This window comes from Mirounga angustirostris, unplaced genomic scaffold (assembly GCF_029215605.1).
Source record: "Mirounga angustirostris isolate CCGP_5_RB_7025 unplaced genomic scaffold, mMirAng1.0.hap1 SCAF_6, whole genome shotgun sequence".
Taxonomy (NCBI): domain Eukaryota; kingdom Metazoa; phylum Chordata; class Mammalia; order Carnivora; family Phocidae; genus Mirounga; species Mirounga angustirostris.
The window spans coordinates 142,934,866-142,959,303 of record NW_026991714.1 but is presented as its reverse complement, the minus strand read 5'-3'; the positions used below and the strand labels follow the sequence as shown (position 1 = coordinate 142,959,303).

The window sequence follows — 24,438 nt, the reverse complement described above, 5'->3', positions numbered from 1 at the left end:
ACGATAATAGAAAATCAAGTCACTATTATTCTCTGTCCACAATGTTTACCCCCCTGATTTGTTTAATATAAATCTACACATGAAGAACATCACAATTGATGAGAGCCAGATTTAGAAATTACAGTTAACACTCATCCTGGGCTTCCAAAATAATTTTAAGGCACATCAGCATTTCATATCCATCTGAAAAAATAACCTCAAAATATATTTCTGCCTCCTACTGACTGTGGAACTTGGGCAGGATTCCTAAATCCTCTGCGCCTCACTTTCTCATCATAAAGTGGGATCAGCCAGTTGCATCTACCTCATTGGTCTGTGGTCAGGACTCAATTAAATAAGACAAGTAAAATAAGTATTAACTGCTTCTACTAAAATTTTCAAACACCCGTGTAAAGCAGCGGAACATGGCTGTTCAAAGGGTGCGAACGCTGGGGCCTGGGTGCAAGTCTCGCCTTTTCCATTAATATCTGCACTTAGGGCGAGGAATCTCTCTCCATTTTCCTTGTCTGTGGGAATGGGATAAAACCAGTCTCTACCTCAGAGAGCAGCTGTGAGGAGAGCCCTGGTATGCACAAGCACCATATTAAGTTTATAGCCATTTTAATGATTATGAAACCAAGGCTTATCGGAGGTGTTTCCCTCTCCAGGGGAAGCTGTCTATATAACGAGTTTATGGATCTGTCCGGGCTCCCACAGGGAAACAGATTTGGGATCAAACCAGCTGAGGAGACAGCATCCACTTCCGGACCCACACACAGCTATTGTTCCGAACACCTTGGGTTTACATTTCCATGGTGACCAGCATGTTTGTTTACTTGTTTCCTGATTTTTTTTTTCTACAGTTAGAGTCCCACAAAGACAACCAGGCTGTATTGTTTATGGCAAATGTCAAAGGCACTTGCCCCTATGCTCAGGCAAGGCCTGGGATAAATACTCTCCAGCCTTCCTTGACTGAGGGCACCTTCTCTTGATCCACAGCCCACCCACCCAGACCTGCCTTCTTGGGCCCTTTAAGTCAGGTATCCCCTAAAGACATAGTTTCTAATCCTGAGTGAGCCAGGACCCTTTGACTGGTAAGTGTCACATTACTGGTGCACCCAGAGGTGCCTGGGTGGCCCAGTCGGTGAAGCGGCTGCCTTCGGCTCGGGTCATGATCCCGGGATCGAGCCCCACGTCCGGCTCCCTGCTCAGCGGAGAGCCTGCTTCTCTCTCTCCCTCTGCCTGCTGCTCTGCTTACTTGTGCTCTCTATCTCTCTGTCGAATAAATAAATAAAATCTTAAAAAAAAAAAAAAATTACTGGCGCACCCAAACGGGAAGCCCAGGGTGGTACACCTCATTCCTAGGATAGCGGGAGACCAACCATCAAACAATATGCTGAGGAATCAGTCTCTCTCTCTCTGCCTTTATTCTCAGGCAATGGACACCGTAGCTCCAGGCTTCCCTTCTACCAGTTTGGCAGAGGGCAGCCCTTTCTGGACCATGAATCGCATCCTCATCCCTAAACCCATGGAGGGGGAGTCAAAGAAAGCAGGGATCTGACTGGCCAGGGCTGGGTCCCACGCTCACCCATGGAGCCAATGAGAAGTCATCCCCACCTAACCTTGTGGACTGACTACAGAAGAGGGTGGTGCCCCAAAGCAGAAAGGGTGGCGCTGTTAGAAGAAGAGGGTGCTGGGCAGGGAAGAGACAAAGCCATCTGCTCCAGAGTTCTAAGCTGCTGCTGTGCCTTCACCTCCCGAATCCGCGCCTCCGGCCAGAAGGTTCTCTCCAGCCTCCACAGCACGATGGTGCCCATCCCTCCACTCCGTGAGACCCAAAGCATGCCTGCATCTTTTCCCAGAGCGAGCAGCATCTCCCAGCTGCTCCACGGTGTCACCTGGGTTCAAACGTAATAGTTCTGTCCTTCCACACATCTTCACGTCCCATCAGGTGCCAGGTTCTGTAGAATCAGCCTCCCCAGAGCCACTCCCAGCCACCTCACCCCTCTTTTTTGCAGGACCACATACTTCTCAGAACCACTGCCCATTTGGCTTCACAGCCTCTGCTGCCAGATTCGGTGTCTTCCAGCTCAGCCAGTATCAGCCTCCTCTGCTCAAAAACTCTCAGTGGCTCTGTTCTGCCTAAAAACGTAACTCCCAACATCTCAGCCTGGCTTTCCCATATGCTGGTCCAGCCTTCCTGTTCCGTGCTCCCCTACAACTAGTCCATGCTCCAGGTGAACAACCACCTTGTTCCAGTCCCCCCCCCCACCGCCCCCCCACCCCCCGTCACCACTGTTTGGCTCCGCCCTCCGCACTCCCAGGAGTCTCTGTCTTCACCACGCTCCACGTGGTAACCTCATGCGATGGAGTTCCCACCACACTGGTTTTAGGGTCAGATCCAAGCTCCAACGCTTACCTGCCTCTCCACCCTGGACAAGCACTTTAGCCTCTGTGGGTTGCTCATGTGCGAATGACATGGATACCTAACTTATCAGATTATAATGAAAAATACACATCTATAAAGCCCCCTTCGCAGACCTGGCACCCGGGGGGGGGGGGGGGGGGCTCTTTAATGGTGGCTTCACACCCACAGCCACCAGCCTTCATGGCCCAGCCCAAATGCCACCTCTCCATGATGCTTTAAGTGATCTCCCCCCATCATGACTGTCTTTATACTTAGATTCTACCTTGTAATGTAGTTGGCCATATACCTGTCCTTGCCCAACTAGATCTCCTGAAACTAGAACTCCGGAAAGGGAAGAGCAGTCTTTTCATCTTTATACTCGGGAAGCACCCCAACTAGTGTCATACACCCAGGAGGTGCTTGAATCATATCCGTGAAACGGGACTCCGATTTTGTGCATCCCAAAGTATTCCTGCTCGTTAGCCATTAGTTCACCAGATAGGGCTGACAGAAATCCAGTACCCACTGAGCACATCCCTGGCTGCAGGATTCCAGACAGTCACGCTGTCTCTCTCTTTCCCAACTGCCCAGCTTGTCATGTAAGAATCAAAATGCTCACCTCCCACAAACGGTTACATGGGGATAAAAGAAGCAAATGACAGTGGTTACCATTAAAATGAACATACAGTGCCTGGGGGATTTCAGATAAACCCTGGCCAGGGCACTGGAAAGGTTCCATTCTTCATTCTTGCCCCAGACCCCACCTCCAAAATTGTCACCCAGGGGGGCTACCAGCTTTATGCACCAAACCTGATAATAAAGGAACATAGGTTTTTCCCCAAAATCAAATTCATACTTGAAAGACAAAGATGTGTCACCATTTAGCAGAGTCAAAAAAGTGTGCTAGGTATACTAAGGTTTTTATTACAGATTCAATCAAGGCAGTCGGTCAACAAATGGGTCCAAGGAGAAATTTCAAGAATCATTTAAACAAGATGGCTGGAGTAATCTTATGACTTCCCACGGTGAAATGCTAAGTAGGACAACCCTTGGTGAGATCCAGAGGGTCTAATATGCTTTGTTTTTTAAAAAGATTTTATTTCTTTATGATCCCAGCAAGCAAACTTACATTTACAAGGCACTAATTGCCGTTTCCCCTTCTCCAAATGAAAATATCTTGTTTTTCCACTTATATATTGCAGGCTCACTATACAAAATCCAGGTTATCCCAACCTCCATTCACTGTGTCAGGATCATTTCTCCAGGTCAATAAGAATAGATCTCCATAATTCTTAATGGCTACATAGGAGTCCATTATTTAAATATGCCAACATTCATATTATCAATCCTCTACCAATGGTCACTGAAATTGTTTCCATTTTCTGTTATAAATACCCTCTACCATTTATAACACTCTGTATACCATTTGTGCACTGTTTCTTAAGATGAAATCCTAGAATTGGAATTTCAAGGTCAAAGGTTACATAATTTTAAGCCTTTTGATGTATATATTGTCAGACTCCTTGAGAAAGACAGCAAATTTGCACTCCTATCAGCAAAGGGAGTGTAATGTTTGAAAGAACCTATCTACCCACACTTCCTTATCAATGTGTTACATTTTTGCCATTCTAAGATTCTGCAAATACACAAGATTCGCTTTACTGGTGGGGTGAGCATCTTTTCATGTGTAGTGAATCCCTATATAATGCCTCTCTTCTCCCCCTAGAAACTACCTCTCCACTTACTACCCCCATCCTCTCTAGCTGTATCCAGAGCTACTACATTGTTACAATTTCACCCCTATGGGCTTCAATCTAAGAATCTGAAGAAGAATTGATGCCTGCAATCTACATGAATTTTTCCAGAGTGATCCACCAACACAAGACAGGTCAACTGGAGTCATTCCTTAGATTTTCAAATCAGAACTGGGGAGGAAAAGACCAGTCTCTGTCTACTGGTGCAAGCTGTAAAATGTGAAACCATGACATGTTCCCCCAACATATGGAGAAAGTAGTGAGAAAAGAGGAGGCCGGTAGATCAAGAGGCAGATGAGAGAGATGGAGAGCGTTAATAGTGTACAAGTTCCGGGTTACAGGGGTTCTGAAGCCATCTGGGTCCCTATACTTCCCACCCTTCTTTGACATACAAGATACCCCAGTTTCCTCCCAGATGAGTTCTCATTTGCCTATAATAGTTCAAAATGGATTGCTGCCATTTGCAACCAAGACTCCTGCTTAATTAATATAGCTTCTTTTCTAGCTATTCTTTCTTTTGTGAAATACCTCTTCATGGTCTTTGGACATTTCTCTACTGGACATTTCCTCCTCTTGATTGTTTCTATGAGAGCATCTTACAGATTAAGGCTATTTTCCCAGGTTGTCAGTCAACTTAATTTTTGTTATGACCTCTTTTGTCAGAGTTTTTTTTTTTTGCATTGTCAACTATGTTAGCCTTTTTTCTTATGATTGTGCCTCAAAACTATACAAAATATTCACCTATGCTTTCTTCTAGAATGCTTATAGTTTCATTTTTTTACAAATCTAAATCTTCAATGCATCTGTAATTTGTTTAGTTAGCTTAAGGTAGGAATCCAATGTTATGTCTTCCCCAGTGATTCATTAGCCACTTATCTCAACACCATTTCCTGAGTAAGCCATCCTCTCCCCTTTTATTTGAAATGTTTCCATTACTATAAACTAAATTTTTACCTACACTTGGGTCTGTATCTGGACATTCTCTTTTATTTGTATGCTTCATTGGGTCTCTGTAATCATGAGGGCATTATCCCCATGTGATGATAACAAAGATACTGAGAAGCTAAGTTACTGGCTTTGAGACCTCAGACAAATTACCAAATCGCCAACCCACCTTTTGCCACTTACAGCCATAGAAAACCTAAGCGAAAGAGAACCACCAATCTTCTCGGCATCCCCCTAGACTGCGAAATATGTCTGGCCAGTCAAGATAAGGCAGACTTCTAGACCAAACGTTGTGGGCAAATGAAGTGGGTCAGGATTTGCCCAGAGCCTACAAGAACACTCAGCAGTGCCCACTCCCATTCTAACCCTGTGGGTGACGACAGTGTACCCAACCACAAGCCTTGAAAAGTAGGTAATGCTTATCAACCTCTAACTCTTTGTGGGATGTCTCCAAGTCCACATGACAATGTTGCCGTCACTCATGCCTAGATGGAAATTTCTCACATTTTCTCAACAATATTTACTTATTGTTTTCTTGGCCAGACAGAGCGCTGTGTATTTTTAAACTTTCCAGGAAGACAGTTTATTAAGAAAATACAGGGAAGAGCAATCAAACTGTTTATTTTTGACTTTTGATTTAATTTTCTTTTCTATAATCCACTAAAGAAAATACTAGAATCATGCATTTGCCTTTCTTAGATTGCGGGCATCAGTTAAATTAGCAGCGGTGGGTTTTTTTCCTGTTTGTTTGTATTACACATGGAACCCCTCCCAGCTCTAATTCTTTCCCTGGGGTAATTTTCATTTTAATGTGTAATGGCTGCTCTTCAAATTAACATCAAATCTTATTATGAAGTACCCACAGTTGAATTACCATCAGTGGAAAATGCCAGCAAATTCTCAGATCTAAAGGGTGAACAGAGCTCCGGAAATCCCCTGGGCAAGATGTACATTTATATGGCTCAGAGAGGTCAAGCAATGTGCCAAAGCTCACACAGCATGTGATGGCACCTTCTTCCTTCCCCTTCAACCTCTTCATTAGAGGCATCAACAGAGCTTTCATTCAGGGGAATTGAAACATCTTGGCTCAGGACACTTAAGTGCAAGAAAAGATATCAATATTACCTTGAAAAGAAAGAAAGTGGGTGTCTTGACCCCACTTCGGGAAGTTATTAAATGGCTATGTCCTTGAGCTTTGCCAGATGTGAGCAACACAGTCTGCCTGGCTGCTAACAGATTCTGATCCTAGGCTGAATGTGTCGGTTCCTTGAACGTGATGTGCAAGGAAAGCACCGAGCTGGGAGTCCAGAGCCCGGGGTTCTGGTTTCAATTTTACAGTGGGAAGCACAGTTATCTTCTAATATTAGAAGGGCCCCAGCCGCTCTTTCTGCCCACGGATCCTGTCCCCATACTATAATAAAACACCTTTTGGGGCACCTGGGTGGCTCAGTCGGTTAAGCATCTGCCTTCGGTTCAGGTCATGATCCGGGGGTCCTGGGATCAAGCCGTGCATCTGGCTCCATGATCGAGCATCTGGCTCCATGCTCGGCAGGGAGCCTGCTTCTCCCTCTCCCCCTGCTCATGCTCTCTCTCTCTCTCTCTCTCACAAATAAAATCTTAAAAACAAAACAAAGCACATTTCTGCACTGGGGGAATAAAAGGACCCCTCCCCCCCTCCCCCCCCCCCCCCAGCAAAGTGTGGTGCGTGTATTCCAGATGTCTCCAAAGAGCAGACCCAGGACCTAATGGACCAGGCGTACCTGGGCTTGACTGCAGATTTAGGTTTACCATCAGCATTTGGTGAGGCCCAGGGAGATACAAGTAAAGAAAAATGCACCAGCAAATTCTCAGGGAGGTTGCAATTTAGTGCGTAAAGCAAGAAGCCTATCTAATAAATATTTTTCTTACTTCAGCAGTTCAAAATAGGAGGGGCTGCTTGAGAGAGGGTATGAGTTCCCCAACCCTAGAAAGATTTGAGCAGAGGACAGAAACCAGCTCCCAGGGAAGGTGCAGAGAGTCCTATTTGGAGAGCCGGGTTGGAGTAGAGGCTCAACATCATCTTGGGAGAGACTCAAAAAATCTTCGAGCTTTGGTTCCCATGCCTGGTTGATCCTCGGGAGTTTTTAAAATACAAATTCCTAGGTACTGCCCATGAGCTTCTGATTCAGATCATGGGTAGGGCTTTTTCTTATGAGTTGAATTGTGTCCACCTCCCTCACCCCCCAAAAAAAGATATGTTGAAACCCTAACCTCAGAATGTGACCTTATTTGGAAGTAGGGTCTTTACAGAGGTGATTAAGTTAAAATGAGGTCAGTTTCTAATGTACATAAAGGTTGAATTACTATGTTGTACACCTGAAACTAATATAATATTGTATGTCAACTACACTGAAGTTAAAATGAGGTCATTAGGGGCGCCTGGTGGCTCAGTCATTAAGCGTCTGCCTTTGGCTCGGGTCATGATCCCAGAGTCCTGGGATCAAGTTCCACATCGGGGTCCCTGCTCAGTGGGAAGCCTGCTTGTCCTCTCCCTCTGCCCCCTGCTTGTGTTCCCTCTCTCACTGTGTCTCTCTCTGTCAAATAAATAAATAAAATCTTTGGAAAAAAATTAAAAAATAAAATGAGGTCATTAGGCTGGGCCCTAATCCAGTTTGACTGGTGTCTTTATAAAAAGGGGAAATTTGGACACAGAGGCAGGCAGGCGCAGAGGGAAGACCGTGTGAAGAGAGATAAGGAGAAGACAGACATCTATAAGCCAAGGAATACCTGGAGCTCCCAGAGCACAGAGAGAGGCCTGGGGAACAGATCCTTCCCTAGCACCTCCAGAGGGAGTGTGGCCTGCCCACAACTTGATTTTGACTTCTGGCCCCCAGAACTGTGAGACAATAAATTTCTGTGGTTCTAAGCTGCCCATGCTGTGTTACTTTGTCGCCCTGGTAACAAATGCAGCCTGAGAATCAGCATCAGAGCTGCCGAGCCGCCTCGGAGGACGGTCCAGGCCCAGGGACCGGTCCTCCGTTAGAGGCTGCCTTGGCTCTGGCACCACTCTGCATGGGCTTCCTTTGGTCCTCAGACCCCTTCTCTGCGGAAGAAAGGAGCTCACGGAGATGACAGTGAGTCCACGGCCACGTTCAGACTAATCATCCAATTAACGGGCAGCCTTTCTCAGTTTGATCCACTCCGCTGCTCCCGGGCAGCAGTGAGCCCTGGAGTTATGAGCCAACACATCTACAGAGGCCTCCAGGAAGAAAATGCCACCCTCCCCTCCAATGGTTACAAAAATATTGAAGACCCAAAGCTTTGGATGCTGCCCTCATGCCAAGCTTCTCTTAGAGGGAGACACAGAGGGGAGGCAGGGCCAGTGACTGGTTTTTGTATTAGACTATTTTTATTTGTGCTTTTGATTCTCAAGATGGGACTCCTAGAACCTCGCCTAGGTAAATCACATGCAAACCTTCAGTCAAAGTAGCTACTGGAGGAAGAACCCACAGAATTCCACAGAGGAGAATGCCGTACCAGACGAAAGACGGGCACGCGAGAGATTAGGGGGGACTCCCACCAAGGAGCACATGCAGCACCTCTGAGGGAATTAGGAAAGAGCATGCCTACCCCAAGATACATTTACAAATCTACCACCTCCATGAGCTAAGTGGTACTTCCCTGAAGTTGTGCAATGTGTGACTAGACGGGCAAGTCCACAGAGACGGGAACAGATGCACTGGGTTAGCACCAGAGGAGGAGGGGGAGAAGTAGGTCCTTGCTGCGCACCCTTGGAAAATCACTTCATCTCTCTGAACTTGATTTCCTTCTTTCTCAAACCGAAAGAAAAGGATGAAGAAGAAGCACTGGCCAAGTCTAGGTTGCAGTGATGATCCAAGGAGGTAAGTACCAGCCTAGTTTTACAAAGCTGTGGGCTTGTTATCAGAGTCTGTGTTCCCTGCCCGGCCCACAAATGCAAAACCCAGGGGCAATGACATTGTCATTGCCAAGGAAAGTCTTTGACTGAACTTGATTTCCCTAATCCAAACTTTGAATAACACAGAAAAGAGGACTGTGGTCTCAGAGGTGAGGGGTGTTACATCCCAAAGGTTTCAAAACCGTCTTATCACAGGTCCTCCTGTGTTAAGAAAATGTATTTGTACATCCTTAGGGCCATTTAACTCCACTTTAGAAATAATTACTATTCTTCCCAAAGCAGAGTGTGGGGAAGACGGTGGAGAAACGCTATTAAGCAGACACAACCACAGGAAAAAAACAAACAAACAACAAAACCTAAACCTTTAAATAAGTGTATCAAGATGTTACACAATGTATAGGCTATTCCTACACTGTTTACAATATATTTAAAGCCTGTAAAACCTAGGGTGCCTGGGGTGGCTTAGTGAGTTGAGCGTCGGACTCTTGATCTCAGCTCAGGTCTTAATCTCAGGGTCATGAGTTCGAAGCCTGCATTGGGCTCCGTGCTGGGCATGAAGCCTACTTAATAAAAATAAATAAACAAATAAATAAATTGTAAAACCTAAATGGCCCACTATAGGTGCTTGGTTAAATACATGATTAAACCAGGCCAAGACATGGGCGCCTGGGTGGCTCAGTTGGTTACGCGACTGCCTTCGGCTCAGGTCATGATCCTGGAGTCCCGGGATCGAGTCCCGCATCGGGCTCCCTGCTCAGTGGGGGGTCTGCTTCTCCCTCTGACCCTCTTCCCTCTCGTGCTCTCTGTCTCTCATTCTCTCTCTCTCAAATAAATAAATAAAATCTTTAAAAAAAAAAAAAAAAAAACCAGGCCAAGACAAATGAAAAACACAGACCCCTTTGGAACCGGGTAACCCCTCAGGGTTATGCTAGAAGACACCCAGCATTTCTCTCAGTTTCCAAAGTGCTTCACAGTTTTTTCCCAACACCCATCCATCTCATGGGAAACTAGAAACATAGATATGGGGAAGCCCTACACCATATTGTTGCCTAAAAACAGTTGCAGAACAGCATGTATACAGTCTGTTATTTGTGTCAAATGGACAAGTATGCTCACACATGCATAGATACAGAGATCTGGAAAAATGACCCCCTAAATGCAGACGGTAACTTTCTCTGATGGGTAGGACTGGCAGCCAGGACACCTGGGAGGAGAGAGGTTTTGGCTTTCTTCTTGCTGTTTTGCATTGCTGTTTGAATTTTCTTTAGCAAACAGGTAGACTGTCTGGGGAAATTTTTTTTGGTCTTAAAAATTAGATAGAATGACTCCTATTTAGTTGTGAATCACAGCTGCACACTCGCTTCTTTTTCAAATGTCTCCTGTATGTCAGTACTGATGTTCCCAAAAGCTGGTAAAGTTGTGGAGGACGGCAGCTATGACGGAGCAGAAAGAGTGTCAGGCATGGAGACGGGGCTTGGTGCGGGGTCTAGGCTCTGGAACTAGCAGAGTACTCTATGGTAAGTCATTCACCCCTCTGAGCCTCCAATTCTTCATCTACAAGAATGGGGGAGAATAAAACATACTCACAGGATTATAAAGATCAACTAAAACAATGGGCACAAAGGACTATCATTTTTAAGTGATTCTTCTAGAAAAATGGGAGAGACTCCATTGTTCACCCTTTCCTCCTGTCAGAACCTGCCACGGTGCCAAGTACACAGTAAGTATGCACTAAACACTGGGCAAGATGCAGAAGCCAATTCAGGGTTAGTCCCATCCGAATATTGCTTCCATGGAGCCCCTAAGCTCTCCTATTTTTTTTTTTTTTAAGATTTTATTCATTTATTTGACAGAGAGAGACACAGGGAGAGGGGGAACACAAGTAGGGGGAGTGGGAGGGGGAGAAGTAGGCCCCCCAAGATCATGACCTGAGCCAAAGTCAGATGCTTAACGACTGAGACACCCAGGCGCCCCCCCGCCCCGCCCCGCCCCGCCCCGCCCCGCCCCCAAGCTCTCCTAATCAAGGCAGATATTCAGAGCACAAGGGCCCACACCCTGGGTGAATGGAATTACGAGCAGACCCAGGTTCACTTCTAAACACTTGCCCAAGAAGAACCTGACTCTCAAATCCTTGAGCCCCTCACGTTCATTCCTGAGATGTTTTTAAGCTGCCAAAAAGATGAGTGAGAATACCAGGCACCATAATATAAAACCATCAGCCCCCCAACAGTTACCAAAATGTAAGCTGAGAAGTAGACGTGAAGCATACCCGGAAACTAACCCACACCTTCGTAACCCGTGGAACCACTGAGGAAATCAGGTTTGTCCTTCTTTAATTTATATTCTGTTATATGTTATAGAGAATTAAGCTTTAATTTTAAAAATCCCTCTAATTGGATACTACTGATGGGAAGACATCTGGGGCAAATATCTAGGCTCGGTGCATTCCATCCCAAGCAATGGTTAGTGGTCTGCAGATTGAGTGTGTGGCTAAATAACCAGTGGTTGCTAATTATTATATATCACAGGGTTTGGCATCATCCATAAAGCCCCGTCACGCTGGCTTCTTCCTCTCCAGAGAGAATTACAGAATTGACTGTTTAGAAATTTTTTCTTCTCCAAGTTAACATACATTTTCCTTGTCTTAATTGGATCCAGTCTCTTTGCCCATAAGCAAAAAAGTTATTTTTCTAGAACGATTGCATCCTTCGCATGGCAAGCCAACAGCCTTTCCTAGGTTTCCTATTTTCTTTCCATTTGCTCAGCCTCATTCTAGTCGTGATGTGAAAAACATGTGAAGATTGTGTCCTAAGGTGCCTTCGATTTAGCCAAAAAAGGTATGATGTTACCGGCATGAGACATCTCCTCCAACCCACACAGAGCCTCAGAATTCGGGAGAACTGTTTGCCCCAAATGTTTTGGTCTAATGCAAATATTTATTTCTTCCAAAACAAGTAAAACAAACCACTTCCAAATTGGGGGTGGGGGTGGGGGAGTTTGCCAGACATTTTTCACAGTTAAGACAAACATTTGGGAAACATTTTCCAATTTGCCCTATACCCTTAGTTAATCTTTCTTAACCACATTGAACCATTTCCTAATTTACCATCTACTGTGACATCAAGGCCATTTCTTGAAGATCTTACTTTCTCTGCTCTACCCCTCTCCTCCATGTAACTTTGCTACAGCATCAGTTGAGCGTTTCTTGAACATACCAAGCACACGTGCCTCTGACAGACACACTCCCTAATCTGTGACTTAGAGGCTCAGCAGCACGAGGCTGGAGAAAAGTTGGATCTTGAGACATCCTTTGCCAGGCAAGTCTGGGGCCCAATTCTTTGACCCCACACCACCCCTTAGTTTTCCTAGAGCTTGGATTTCCTTTTCCAAGGTTATCTGAACATTCCCCAAAAGCTCTTCCTGAATGCATTAACAGACAACATTAAGATGAAGCAGAGCACATTTCTGCATAACCATTATAAAGCTGTTTTTCCTAGGCCATTTGTTGACCCCTCCAGCTTGTTTTCATTTCACAAGTGGTGTAAAACCTTTGCCAAGATGGAATTCCATTTTCAAATGAGGTTTCACAAGACCTTTTATCAGATAGGCAGACCAATTACATTGGCTGGATTCTCTCTAGCCTGTAGTTGGGTAACTCTGTCCTTCACCCCTCTTCTCTTCCTGAAGTGGTTAAGTTCAGAGGTTCACCCTCTCTGCAGGGGCAGATCAGAGGCTTGAGTTCCTGTCCCCTCATTACCAGGCCATGACATCATGCTGCCTCCTCTCCAGCACCTCAAGCTTGACAGGGACCCCCAAGAAGAGACTCTCTCAGCTGGCAAAGATCCTTGAAAAGTAAAGCTGCTAAATTAATGGAACACGTACACACACACACACACACACACACACACACACACACGGGTTAATATGGCTTCTAAATGCAAACATTTATAAACTTACCACTGAAAAATGGAAAGGGGTTAATGCTGAGAAGCTTTTCTGGGGGAAAAGCTTCCCCCACACACTCTCTCTGGGATGGAGGGGGGACGCCCTACAATCTGGCAGAGGAATCAGTCTGGTGGGCCCCCCCCACCTCTCCCACCCTAGCCTGCTTCTTTTTAATTCAGTAAAGAAAACTGCAGCGATCTGAGCACACACCGAAAGGTACCATCAGGCAGAGGTCCTTCAGGGCAAGGGTCTCCCAGGGGGAGCAAACATCCAAGGAAGGGAGGCGTGGGGCAGAGGCATCCTGCACGTGCTAAGCCGATGCCAGCAGGAACTGGCCTGCCCAGTGCCCATCTATTGGCTCTGCCAAGGAAAGGGAGTAGCCTACCACCAACGACATGTCCCCACCACCACCCATCTGGTTTAATGCCTTGTCCCTCAGGGGCAATTCTGTGGCTTCTCAAGAGTCTCTCGGAGCCCTGCCAGGAGGAGATGCCAAGAGGCTGACCTTCTCTTTTGATGTGTCGGTATGTGTGGGGGATGGGGGAGAGGATGCAGATAGAAGGAGAATACCAGTAATGGGGCTCCAGAAAGGATCAGAGCCACCATGCGTGCATGCATATATCCCCCCTCCCCAATCACAGATTCATTTGAATTGATAAACAGTCCTACTTTTTTTTTTAAGATTTTATTTATTTATTTATTTATTTATTTATTTATTTATTTATTTGAGAAAGAGCATGAGTACAAGTGCAGGGGAGGAGCAGAGGGAGAGGGAGAAGCAGACTCCTTGCTGAGCAGGGAGCCCGATGCAGGGCTTGATCCCAGGACCCAGGAATCATGACCTGAGCCAAAGGCGGACGCTTAACCGACTGAACCACCTAGGCGCCCCAACAGTTCTACTTTCAAATGGAAACACCTGGGGCGCCTAGGTGGCTCAGTCGTTAAGTGTCTGCCTTCGGCTCGGGTCATGATCCCAGAGTCCTGGGATGGAGCCCCGAATCGGGCTCCCTGCTCCACGGGAGGCCGGCTTCTCCCTCTCCCACCCACCCTGCTTGTGTTCCCTCTCTCACTGTGTCTCTCTCTGTCAAATAAATAAATAAAATCTTTAAAAAAATTTAAAAAATAAAAATAAAATGGAAACACCTAACGTGAGGATTCACCTATCAGTAGTCACTCACAACCTAGTAAGAATTACAGCAACCAATGGCTCTCAAATTGGCATTAACCTGAAATCAGGATCTGTGAGGACAATTATATTCCCATTATACCCCTTTCCCAGGAAATGTGATAGAGACCCTCTTTCTCTTCCATAGTTGCAACCTCATGGGCATTTACATTTAGAAACCATACTGCCCTGAGCAATAGGTTTGTTTTTTAGCTTCCGTTACATGGGAGAAGAAAGATTTCTTTCGGAACATTAAAGGACTTTGGAGGGTCGCTCCAGGAAAGTCCACAGTTCAAGTGACTTCCTTTTATCTCCGTCTCCCTCTCTGTGAAACCAGGGTAATCTCTCTTCTGCCAAGTGGAGACCAGACCGGTAGACCAACTGAGAAGGCTCAGGGGGCAGCCAAGGCACTGGCTGCCCCCTGGGCCTCCACCACTTCACAACACTGGAATCATCTTATCTGTTTATCTCAGTTTCTTTTGCTTTCTGCACATTCCCCGGAAGTTGTCCTTTGAGGTTCATTTCATTGTTGCCTTTAAAAAAAAAAAAAGATTGACACTCCACAGATTACAAATTCCTAGAGCCCAGGCAGGCCCTATGGAAATTAGCCTAATTTATTACTGACTTCTGTCAGGAGGATGTTACCAGTTGACTCTGGCACAACTTCAAATAGAGTTCCTTGCTTCAGACTGGGAAAAACAGCAACTAACTGTTTCATTGTTTCAAATGATTATGCCACTTTCTAAGTGTGCTCTAACTGGGTTATCCTTGAAATCTTTCAAATCTCACAGGAAACAGTTTTTAAGGAGTAATCATTTTAAAGTGGATACAAAGATGGTGTGTTTTTGACATCTTTCTTCATGATTTTATTTCAATCTGTCCTGTTCAGAAGAAATGGAAAGCCTTAAAATTGTTTTACCTGTTTTCACCCTCATTTTAAAACCTTCCTGAAGTCCATAGAAAGAGTTGGGTTGTTTTTGCTTTTTTCCTTCCTTCCGTGGATTTCCTGTACGCACAATGTTTTTTTCTTAATAAAAAGACTGTTTTCAAATATCCTCACAACAGGAGTTTACACAGGGCTCTGTCTATATCTATAACACACACTTAATTTGAATCAGGAAAGTCAGTTGCTCAATCTAGGCAAACTTCCCAACAAGATATGAAAAAAAGAAAAAACATGGCTGGCTCACCACCACCACCAATACCTATGAGTGTCCCTGAACTAAATTTGTCTCCAAAGTGATTCAGTCTTAATCCCTCATTCCCCAGCTCCCCTCCCTGCCTGTCTCTTTCCCTCTCTCTTCTCCACACCCTCCCCATTTCTCCCTCTCCCCCTCCTTTACCTGCCCCACCCCCACCCCCGTTTTCATGTCAGAATTTAGGGGGTTATCACCCTCTTCTTCAAATGAATGTGTAGAACTCTAGAGCAGCTATGTCCAAATGAACTTTCTGCAATGCTGGGAATGTTCAGTATCTGCGCAGTCCAACAAGGTAGCCACTAGCCACATGTGGCTACTGAGCACTTGAAATGTGGTTAGCCTGCCTAAGGAACTGAATTTTTAATTTTAATTCATTAAAATATAAATAGCCCATGCAGCTAGTAGCTACCATGTTGGACAGCACACCAATTTAGAGGACTAGACACCTTTAACCCTTCCAGGTCATTCCAGGTGAAGGCTGCATCACAGGACATGCTCAAACCAATCACAACACAAAGGCAGAAAGGAAGGCAGTCTCCACCATCTTCACTCCAAAACTGCAGCCATCAACCCCACCCAGGCCACTGCCCTCGAAAGACCTCCAAAGTTCCAGCTGGAGGGCACCCACCTCGGCACACCAGTTCTCCTCTTAGATCTCGTCATTTCTCAACCAAATGGTTCTCTTGCCCTTGTTTTTAGTGTTTTCCATTTGTAGGAGCTGACCTTCATAAAAACACAATGTCTTGGAAAATTAGCAGTTGTCTACCACATTTCAGGCTTATCCCTCAAGTACGACCTTTTGGTCCCTCGGGCTATTTTCCAAGTCCTAGGGACAGCAAAGTCAATATGGTGACCCCGCTAAGCAGGTCACACCACCATCAACTTCAGCTTTGGGGGGAAAAAATTTAGTTCTACTCATATGATTTACCAGTTTAAAAGCCTGAGATGATGATGATGATGATGATGATAGGCCCAGTTCCATCTGTCCACCCACCTCCAGCAGCATCTCTGTAAGGCTGACATCCTCCCACAGGGCCCTTCAACAACGAGATGTTGAATGAATGAATGATTTCACCCTGTTAGAATCCCCAGAAGACAATTTAAGAATGGTTTTCTCTAAATGAGAAACTGGGGAAGGGGGTAGTATGGTCTAGTCCAGAGGTAACTGCCTTCTTTTTCTTTTTCTTTTCTTTTTTATTTTTTTAAAGATTTTATTTATTTATTGAGAGAGAGAGAGTCTGAGCAAGCGGAAGAGGGAGAGGGAGAAACAGACTCCCCACTGACCAGGGAGCCCAATGCGGGGCTTGATCCCAGGACTCTGGGATCATGACCTGAGCCGAAACCAGAGTCGGACGCTTAACTGACTGAGCCCCCCAGGCACTCCTCCTAATTTCCTTTTCTATGGGGTCACCTGTTTGTGGTCACTGTCTATGGTGCTCTCAAGTTTCTGCTCAGTTGCATGGTCGACTGTGGTAATATCCTTTTGTAACCATAAGACTGTTTTTATTTCAAAAAATGTCTAGGGGTGCCTGGGTGGCTCAGTCGTTAAGCGTCCGCCTTCGGCTCAGGTCATGATCCCAGGGTCCTGGGATCGAGCCCCGCATCAGGGTCCCTGCTCCGCGGGAAGCCTGCTTTTCCCTCTCCCACTCCCCCTGCTTGTGTTCCCTCTCTCGCTCTGTCTCTCTCTGTCAAATAAATAAATAAATAAAATCTTTTTTAAAAAAAAGATATTATAATGCTTTACCTTGAGCCACAAATATCTTGGCAACAAATATGAGCTTTAAATATTGCCCATAGGGGCACCTGGGTGGCTCAGTCGGTTAAGCATCGGACTCTTGAGCTCAGCTCAGGTTTTGATCGCAGGGTCGTGGGTTCAAGCCCCACTTTGGGTTGCCTGCTGGGCGTGGAGCCTACTGAAAAAAATTTAAAAATAACATAAAATAAAAATAAATATTGCCCACAGTCCTGGATGGTTTCCCAAGAACACTGGAAGTGCCCAGGTATGGGTTGAATAGCCCTTGGTAGAGGTGGATTTGGTCGTATATTGGGCTCTTTCCTGAATCCCCTTAAACATTACTGAAGTCTTCACCCCAGACCCAAAGGCTATCATTTATCAAGTCACTACAAGAGTTACAGCTTCCGAAGACATCATTTAAACAAGGATTAGTTTGGGCACTAGAAGAGTTTGGGCCCATCAGTTTAGAATCTGATAAGCAGCAGCTAAGCTACTGAAAGATAAGAGTCTCGTGGGCATTTATCTGATGATTTTTAAAACAGGCCGCTGGATTAATTAAAATCATCACTTGAAATCTTTTTGTAAGAGAGCAAGGCCTTCTGAAAACAATGCTTTTGGTTTCTCTATCTCAAAGTCATCAGTACTGAAAAGAAACTTAGCAAAAATAAAAGGCAGTTTCATTTAATGGCATTGTACTTAATAGGCCAGGCAGCTTCCCGCTGGGGGTGAACACCCGCTGCTCTCCTACACAGCTAGATTGAAGGGAGAAGCCCCAGGGAGGAAGAAGTATGCCTGCCTGCCGGTGGCAGTTAGGAAGCTGTAAGCTGCAGAGACATTCCAGTGTTCTAATAATGAAATATACTGACGTGTCAGTTTCATCCTCAAGAACTAGGGGTACAAGGGAAAGAGGGAAGAGAGCAGGGGCTTTCAGCCCTGCTGTGGAATACTGAGTCGGTCCTGGCAGAGCCTGCCCCTCACCGGCTGGATGTAGGTTCCTCCCTCCTCCTACCATCCCTAGCCTCTGCCTGCACAGAACTTCACCTTTTCCCAGGCCCCTAACCTTGATCATCGGGAAGATCCAGGCCAACAAGCCAGAGTTATCTGAGAGAAAAGTTCCTATATATTCTGCTTCTTGGCAATTGTGACCAATGGCAAAGTCATCATGTTTCTGACTTCTGGGTTCCTGCTGGGATCATGCTCAGGAAAATGTGATCAATACTCCCTCTGTCATCTTTATTGATCAGATATGGCTATGGCTGGCCTGTGAAGAAAGGTGAGCCCTTGCAAAATTGCTTCTCACCGTGGTTCACTTAAGAGTGAGGCAAGAGATCTAGAATATGAGAAAAATACAAAAACCTCTACTGCAACAATAAACCCAAAAAGAGACACACAAAAGACACTCTGCAAACACTCCTTCTCACTATTATTTCGACACCAACTTGCTTGCCAATTTTCTGAGATTCTAAAATGTAGATAGTCTGGGTCTCTTTTCATTAAATGCTTAATCACTAAGCTCATTTCCATAAATCAGCATGAATTCAGTCTCAACTTCTTTTTTTTCCTTAACTTTTTTTTCCTTAATTTTTAGGAGAGTAATCTAAAGTTCCTAAGAGTGATCAAGTCAATGTTTTCTTATGAGACCAGGACAAATAAACAGCCCAGAAGATACATTTGGGTGGTTTAAAATTCTGAACCTAGATTATCCAGATCTATCTTTTCTTATAAAACAACTTTCACAAAGGTGCGATTTGTTTGCTATGTTTTATAATTACTTATAATGACTCATTTTACTCTAATCCACTTACAGATTTTCTACTTTATTGATACATTCATGTTTTCCCTTTATAAATATTTTATTATGGTAAGAATCTGAATTTACAGTGAACTAAGAAGCCATCTGCCTTTAAGAATGCATAACAATAATGAAAGATAGGCCCCAGAATTACCCACCAACATGGACAAGTACAATTTCCTTTACAGCATTTGCAAAGTGCGTCTGTCTTTCTTCAAGGCCTGTTTCTCTATTGTTTGGGACAAATGTGACTTTTACTTGAAAGCCACATTTTAAATTGTTTACAGTGTATTTTGTTAAGTGAAGTAAATTAAATTTCACATACGCCCATTATTTCTCATCTGTGACCTTTCATAAGAGATTTCAAGTAAGAAGTGCTTGTAAACATTCTAAACAACTCAGATTATTAAGGATACTATAAATTTTATATTAGATGTTTCACTAAACTGACTGAAATTTTCATTTCCGAATATCTGGATAATATGATTTGGGGGGGGAATTCCTTAATTTAAAAGAATGACTTTAAGAATATGACAGCTGAGAAGAGAAAAATAAATTGCTTTTACTTCTAAAACCTTCCACACTAATTAGAATATAGGTGCTCAAATCTTTAATAAAGACCCAATAAGAAGAAAGTGGAAGCACATAAAATCAGGAATTCTCTTTAAACATAAGAAAGGAAGACGGGGAGAAACACAAATTTAAAAAATGAAGTTTCCATGTCAGTGATTAATTTTTCTCATTCATGTGTCAATCTCTCCCTTTCCTTACAGACAAGGCCCTCTCCATTTCAAAGGCATCGTCCAGAGCTATTTTCTCACTAGGAGACGACTCCTAAACTCTCCAAGAGAAATTGAAAAGACTTTCAAAGGTAAAGGAAGTGAAAGGCACATTCTCCAGCACTTTTAATCACTGTAATTCGGTCATTCCATAGGAGCTTCCAGCCTGCAGTTCTGTCCCTAAAGTCTGAAAAAAACAATTTGTTAACCTGCCAAACAAAAATATCAGGCGGTGAAAAAAAAAACAAAAAAAACCTAGAGAGACCAATTTGGGAGAGAAAATTGATAACACTTTGCCAACTCCAAGCAAAACATTTTAAAAGAAGCAACCAAAAGCTGAGGGAAGAAAAACGCATGCCCCAGGCGAACGAACGTGTAGAGCAGCGAATCTAAGGAACAGAATTCCTCCTTAGAGGAGTAACCAGTGAAACTGCAAAGCCTCCAGCACCATCATATCCAGTGATTTCCCAAGAAATAATTTCAGAATGGAGGGAGGGTGGAAAACTTTCCCAGCCCCCAAGCCCTAAGATGTACAACCATGTCCCACCACTAGGTGGCGGTTGAAAAGGCTGTGATCTTGAGGGGGTGGGCTGTTTCCTCCGCGTCTTTCCCTCCTGGACGCACAGCCCAGTCCGGGAGAGAGCCCACTCGTCCCCACCTTGATCCAGTTCGCTAAAATGGCAGGTTAGGTAGAAAGAAAGAAGCTTAGAAACCTTAGAAACCTGAAGTCCCCAAGTAACAGCCACTCCTACAAATCTGTTCACACCGAAGCTGAGCAAGGGAGGGGGTACGGACCTGCATATTTTAAACTCTGCTGGGGTTTTCAAAGCAAACCTTCCAAGCGGCTGCTTTAGAGCGACAAGTGACGACGAAATTAGACGTGAACGCTGGGTTGAGTTACTAGGCTGTGCATCACCAACCCGCAGAGCGTGTACAGAGCCACAAGGTGATGGAATTAGCTGGCTAAACATGAATCGTTTTATTGCTAGCCAAAAATTCTTCCTTCATTCATCAACGTGGGTGAATGAAAATATTAAGTAGGCAAGGCATTTTCGTGGACTGCTCCCTGAGTAGCCCTCTGAAGTCAAGACCTTACTTAGGCTGCCTTCTACCTTGGGTGTCAAAGCCTCCTCCCATGAAAGGGAAAAACCACTTCCCCTTTTTGTAAAACGGCTGCAAGCCAGAGCTCAAATCTTGGCAAAAGAGATGTTACATAAATTCCAGGTGTTCCTAAATATGTATGTTTGCACGCAATCATTTTAGGAGGCATTTAAGTTTCTGGGCCACTTTTTCTTTTTTCTTTTTCTTTCTTTCTCTCTCTTTTTTCATCTCAAGGAAGAGTCAAAATGTGTGTTTACAGCTTTGACTTAGGCTCCTACCCACTTCGTTTTGACGATATTTCCTGCCAGCTAAATGCAGGAAATCTAATAATTTGCACCCAAAACGCATGTAAGCACCCAGCACACTTACCTTTCTTTTCTTAACTGAACCCAGATCAGACAATTCAGTTATCTCTTCCTCCCATCACCAAAGGGAAAAAACCCAACTCTGAAATTCTGAATTATTCTCTAGGTGATTTGTACAGCCATATCTCCCGTAATTCTATGAACGGGCTAATTCCTTAACATCTTACTTTGCCTTTAAAAGGCTTCCTTCCACACGACGGGATTTCCCTAAGAAACATTCCCAGCGGATGGTTTCCAGCAATAGCCTATATCAACTCAGCCTGCGCAAGCAAAGACTTGGCTTCTGCTAATTCCACCCCCCCCCACACACACACACACACCCCACACACACACCCGCCCCAACACACACACCAATTCACACTCACAGAACCATCCCGGGCCGACCCGAAAAGCTATTTTGTTTGCATGTTTGCCCATCTCTTCCTGAATGAATGCTTTTCCAACTGACCTTTCAACAGCTGCCGAGATGGCACGGTCTGTAAGATTAGAGCCGGAAACTAAGAGAGATTTTAGCATCCTAATCCCTGCAACCTCGACGTTTCTCCTTCTCTACCCAAGTCCAGACGCTCTGAGCCCAAGGGCAGGACCCCTGAAGCGTCTGCAGAGCAGCTCTCCGAGGTGTCCTGCTCGCGACCAACTCACTGCGGGCATCCTGCACCCGCACAGCCCCAGCCTACACGCCGCCCGACACCCGCACCCCGGCCCGCGGCGAACACGCCAGGCACGCGCCCGCCCTGCCTCTTACCTTCCCTGGCTTTCAGCAAGACCGTGTTGGCCACGATGTTTTCCAGCTCCATTGACAGTCGGCGGTCAGCGAGGGAGCCTGCCGGCGGGGCTGTCAGCTGCTGGGGGTGCTGCCGCTGCTGCTGCCGGAGCCGGGAGCCGGGAGCGAGCAGCCCGCCTTGCCTACCGCATGATTCCTGCTCTTATCCCTCGGAGTTTTCCCCCTCTGCAAAGAGGAGCCGCCGCCGCCGCTTCTTCCTCCCTCTGTGTCCCCCCTCCCCCCTCCCTCAACAGTCTCCCCCCCACCCCCCACCCTCCGCGTTTCTCTGTCACTCCATTCTCCACCCCTCCGGCTCCCTCGGATGCTTTAATGCCTCGGATGCTTCTGCCTCCCCTCCGTCCCTCCCGGGGGTGTGGTACTAGCAGGCTCGGGTGGTCGCACTGCGCAGGCGCCAAGCGGGCCGCGCCTCCTGCCTCGGCGCTCCTGGCGCGGGGCCTGCTGGAACTTGTAGTCCTGCGGGCGCGCCGCGCGGGAGCCGGAGAGGCGCGCGGGCTGCCTGAGTCGGAAACCTGCCCCGGGACTCGCACCCAGACTGAAGGCGGGCGCGGCCCGGGGAGCCTAGGGGCGCCGGTCTGCGATGGGCAGCGGGTGAATCAAAGGCGGCCCGGCCGAGCCGGAGCCCCCAGTCCCGGGTCCGGGCCCCCTCTGGCCCGTTTCCCGCCTTGCCGAGAGCTGGGAAAGCGAAATCCACAGGCCACGGCGGCGGCGGGCGAAGCGCCGCGTTCCGGCAGGAGCCGGTGCGGGTCCTGGCCGCCCCTCGGGGCGTGCTCGAGTGGGAGGAAGGTCAGCCCGGCAGGCTGCACACGCTGAGGCGGGCCAGTGTGCGCCGTCTCACACGCACACGCGCCGGGACGCTGACAAAGGTGTACTTTGTTTCCTCCGAGGGCGCGAAGGGGTCTGCGAGTCGGCGGCGACCTGGAGCTGGTGGCCGCGTTGGTGGCCGCACGGTCCGAGCGCCCCCTGGTGGCCGCGGGGTGGCTGCGCGGTGGCGAGTCCACGCGGACCGCGCCCCCCAGGGCTCGGGCCCGCCCCCGCGCGCCTGGCGGGCACTCGGGGGATCTGGGCTTGGGAAGCGGCTCGTTCTGCTAATAAAGTGCCTTCCGGCAAGCGGAGCCCGTAAATTCACGACCCTCATTACAGTCAAACATTCCGATTTATAAGAAGGTACACGGAATCGCCCGAGTCGGCTGTGGAGAGCGGTAATGAGTAACCGCGCGGAGCCCGGGTTGGAAATACGTTTTCAAATTACGGATTTATTTATCTTGGGGCTCTGAGCGCCTTTCCGCAGTATGCTCAGAACATGACATTTCAGACCTACTCTCTGCCTCTCTTCCTTGCTTTCTTTGAAGGTCCCACTCCTGGGAAATGGGCCCTCGGTCACCCGTGGTCTGCGAGTCCTACGACCTGGGGGAGGGGTGGCTGGCCCCAAGGAACAATGAGGCCTTTGCCTCCTCTGCATCCTGCGGGCCGGATATCCGTTCAGAAGCCGGCTCTGGGCCTTCTCCGCCAAAAAGGAGGAAACCTTCTGTCCCCAGGGCTGCCAGGAAGTGGCAGGGAGGTGCTGGGAGAAACGAAGAACAATTACTACGCATGGGAGAATGTACAGAAATTAATAGACTTTCGAAGCCTTGGAAACCAGAATGGTCGCAGATTTTAACAGCACAGACCTGTCTTGTTCCTATATGATGCCATATACTCACCACCACCACCACTTCCTGGTGTGTGGATTTGGGTCAGTGGGTCTCCCTGGGCCTCACTTTCCTCATCTGCAGAGTGGGGACAATCAGTTTGCCCGTCAGAAGGCAGGGAGCTGAGCAGATGACTTTTTAGGAATCTTCCACTCCAGGAATTATTGTCCTAAGCAACCCAGGCTTAGTCTTGGCTCTCTATCCACATGCCCAGAGCCCTAACTTATAATGATAGGGTATTTCTCAGAGAGAATCCTAGAGCTGGCAGCACATCAGAGCTCACCAACTACAATGGTCACTTGCCACTTACTGGTAGCCTGAGGCCTGTTGTAGCCCAGAGTTTCTGTAGCTAACATTAAAGCAAAACAAAACTAAAGCTGAATGCCTTTAGATGGTCTGTGCTCCACAGCAGCCTTCTCAAACTTTTATGTGCATAGAGACCACCTAGGGATCTGGTTAAAATGCAGATTCTGTTTCACTAGGTGGGTCCTGAGATTCTGCTGTTTCTAACAAACACCAAGGTTCTGTCAATCCTGCTGGTCAGTGGCCCACACGTTGAATAGGAAAGGTCTACAGTTAGCCATAACCCCCCCCCCCCCGTGATCTTATACCCAGCCCAAGTCCCCAGTGATTGCCTCATTTTACCTAATTGGCCTCTATAGACATTTGAGTTTGCAACTCTGGAAAATCCTGCCTGTTCCCTCTCATTTTACAGATCTGAAACAGACCCAGAGAGACTAAGTGGGTTCTGCATGGTCATTCAGCAAGTGAAAGCCTATCTACTTTCTCTGCTACATGGTAATACATCCTGCCTACAAAATAAATGGTTGTATTTCAAGTATCTGTGCCTCTCTGAGGAAATTAGGACATTCCAATGGGAGAAT

At 46.4% G+C, this 24,438-nt stretch overlaps 1 protein-coding gene across 2 annotated transcripts in view; it reads right to left on the bottom strand.

Moving 5' to 3' along the window:
• The window catches only part of GRK5 (G protein-coupled receptor kinase 5), a 212,254-nt gene extending 190,155 nt beyond the window's left edge, over positions 1-22,099 (bottom strand). For both annotated transcript variants that reach the window (XM_045878958.3, XM_045878959.3), the window contains exon 1: positions 21,828-22,099. In XM_045878958.3, the coding sequence (XP_045734914.1) occupies positions 21,828-21,879 (52 nt within the window). In that variant the 5' untranslated portion in view covers positions 21,880-22,099. The remainder of the gene's footprint in view (positions 1-21,827) is intronic.
• Between the last annotated feature and the right edge of the window lie 2,339 nt (positions 22,100-24,438).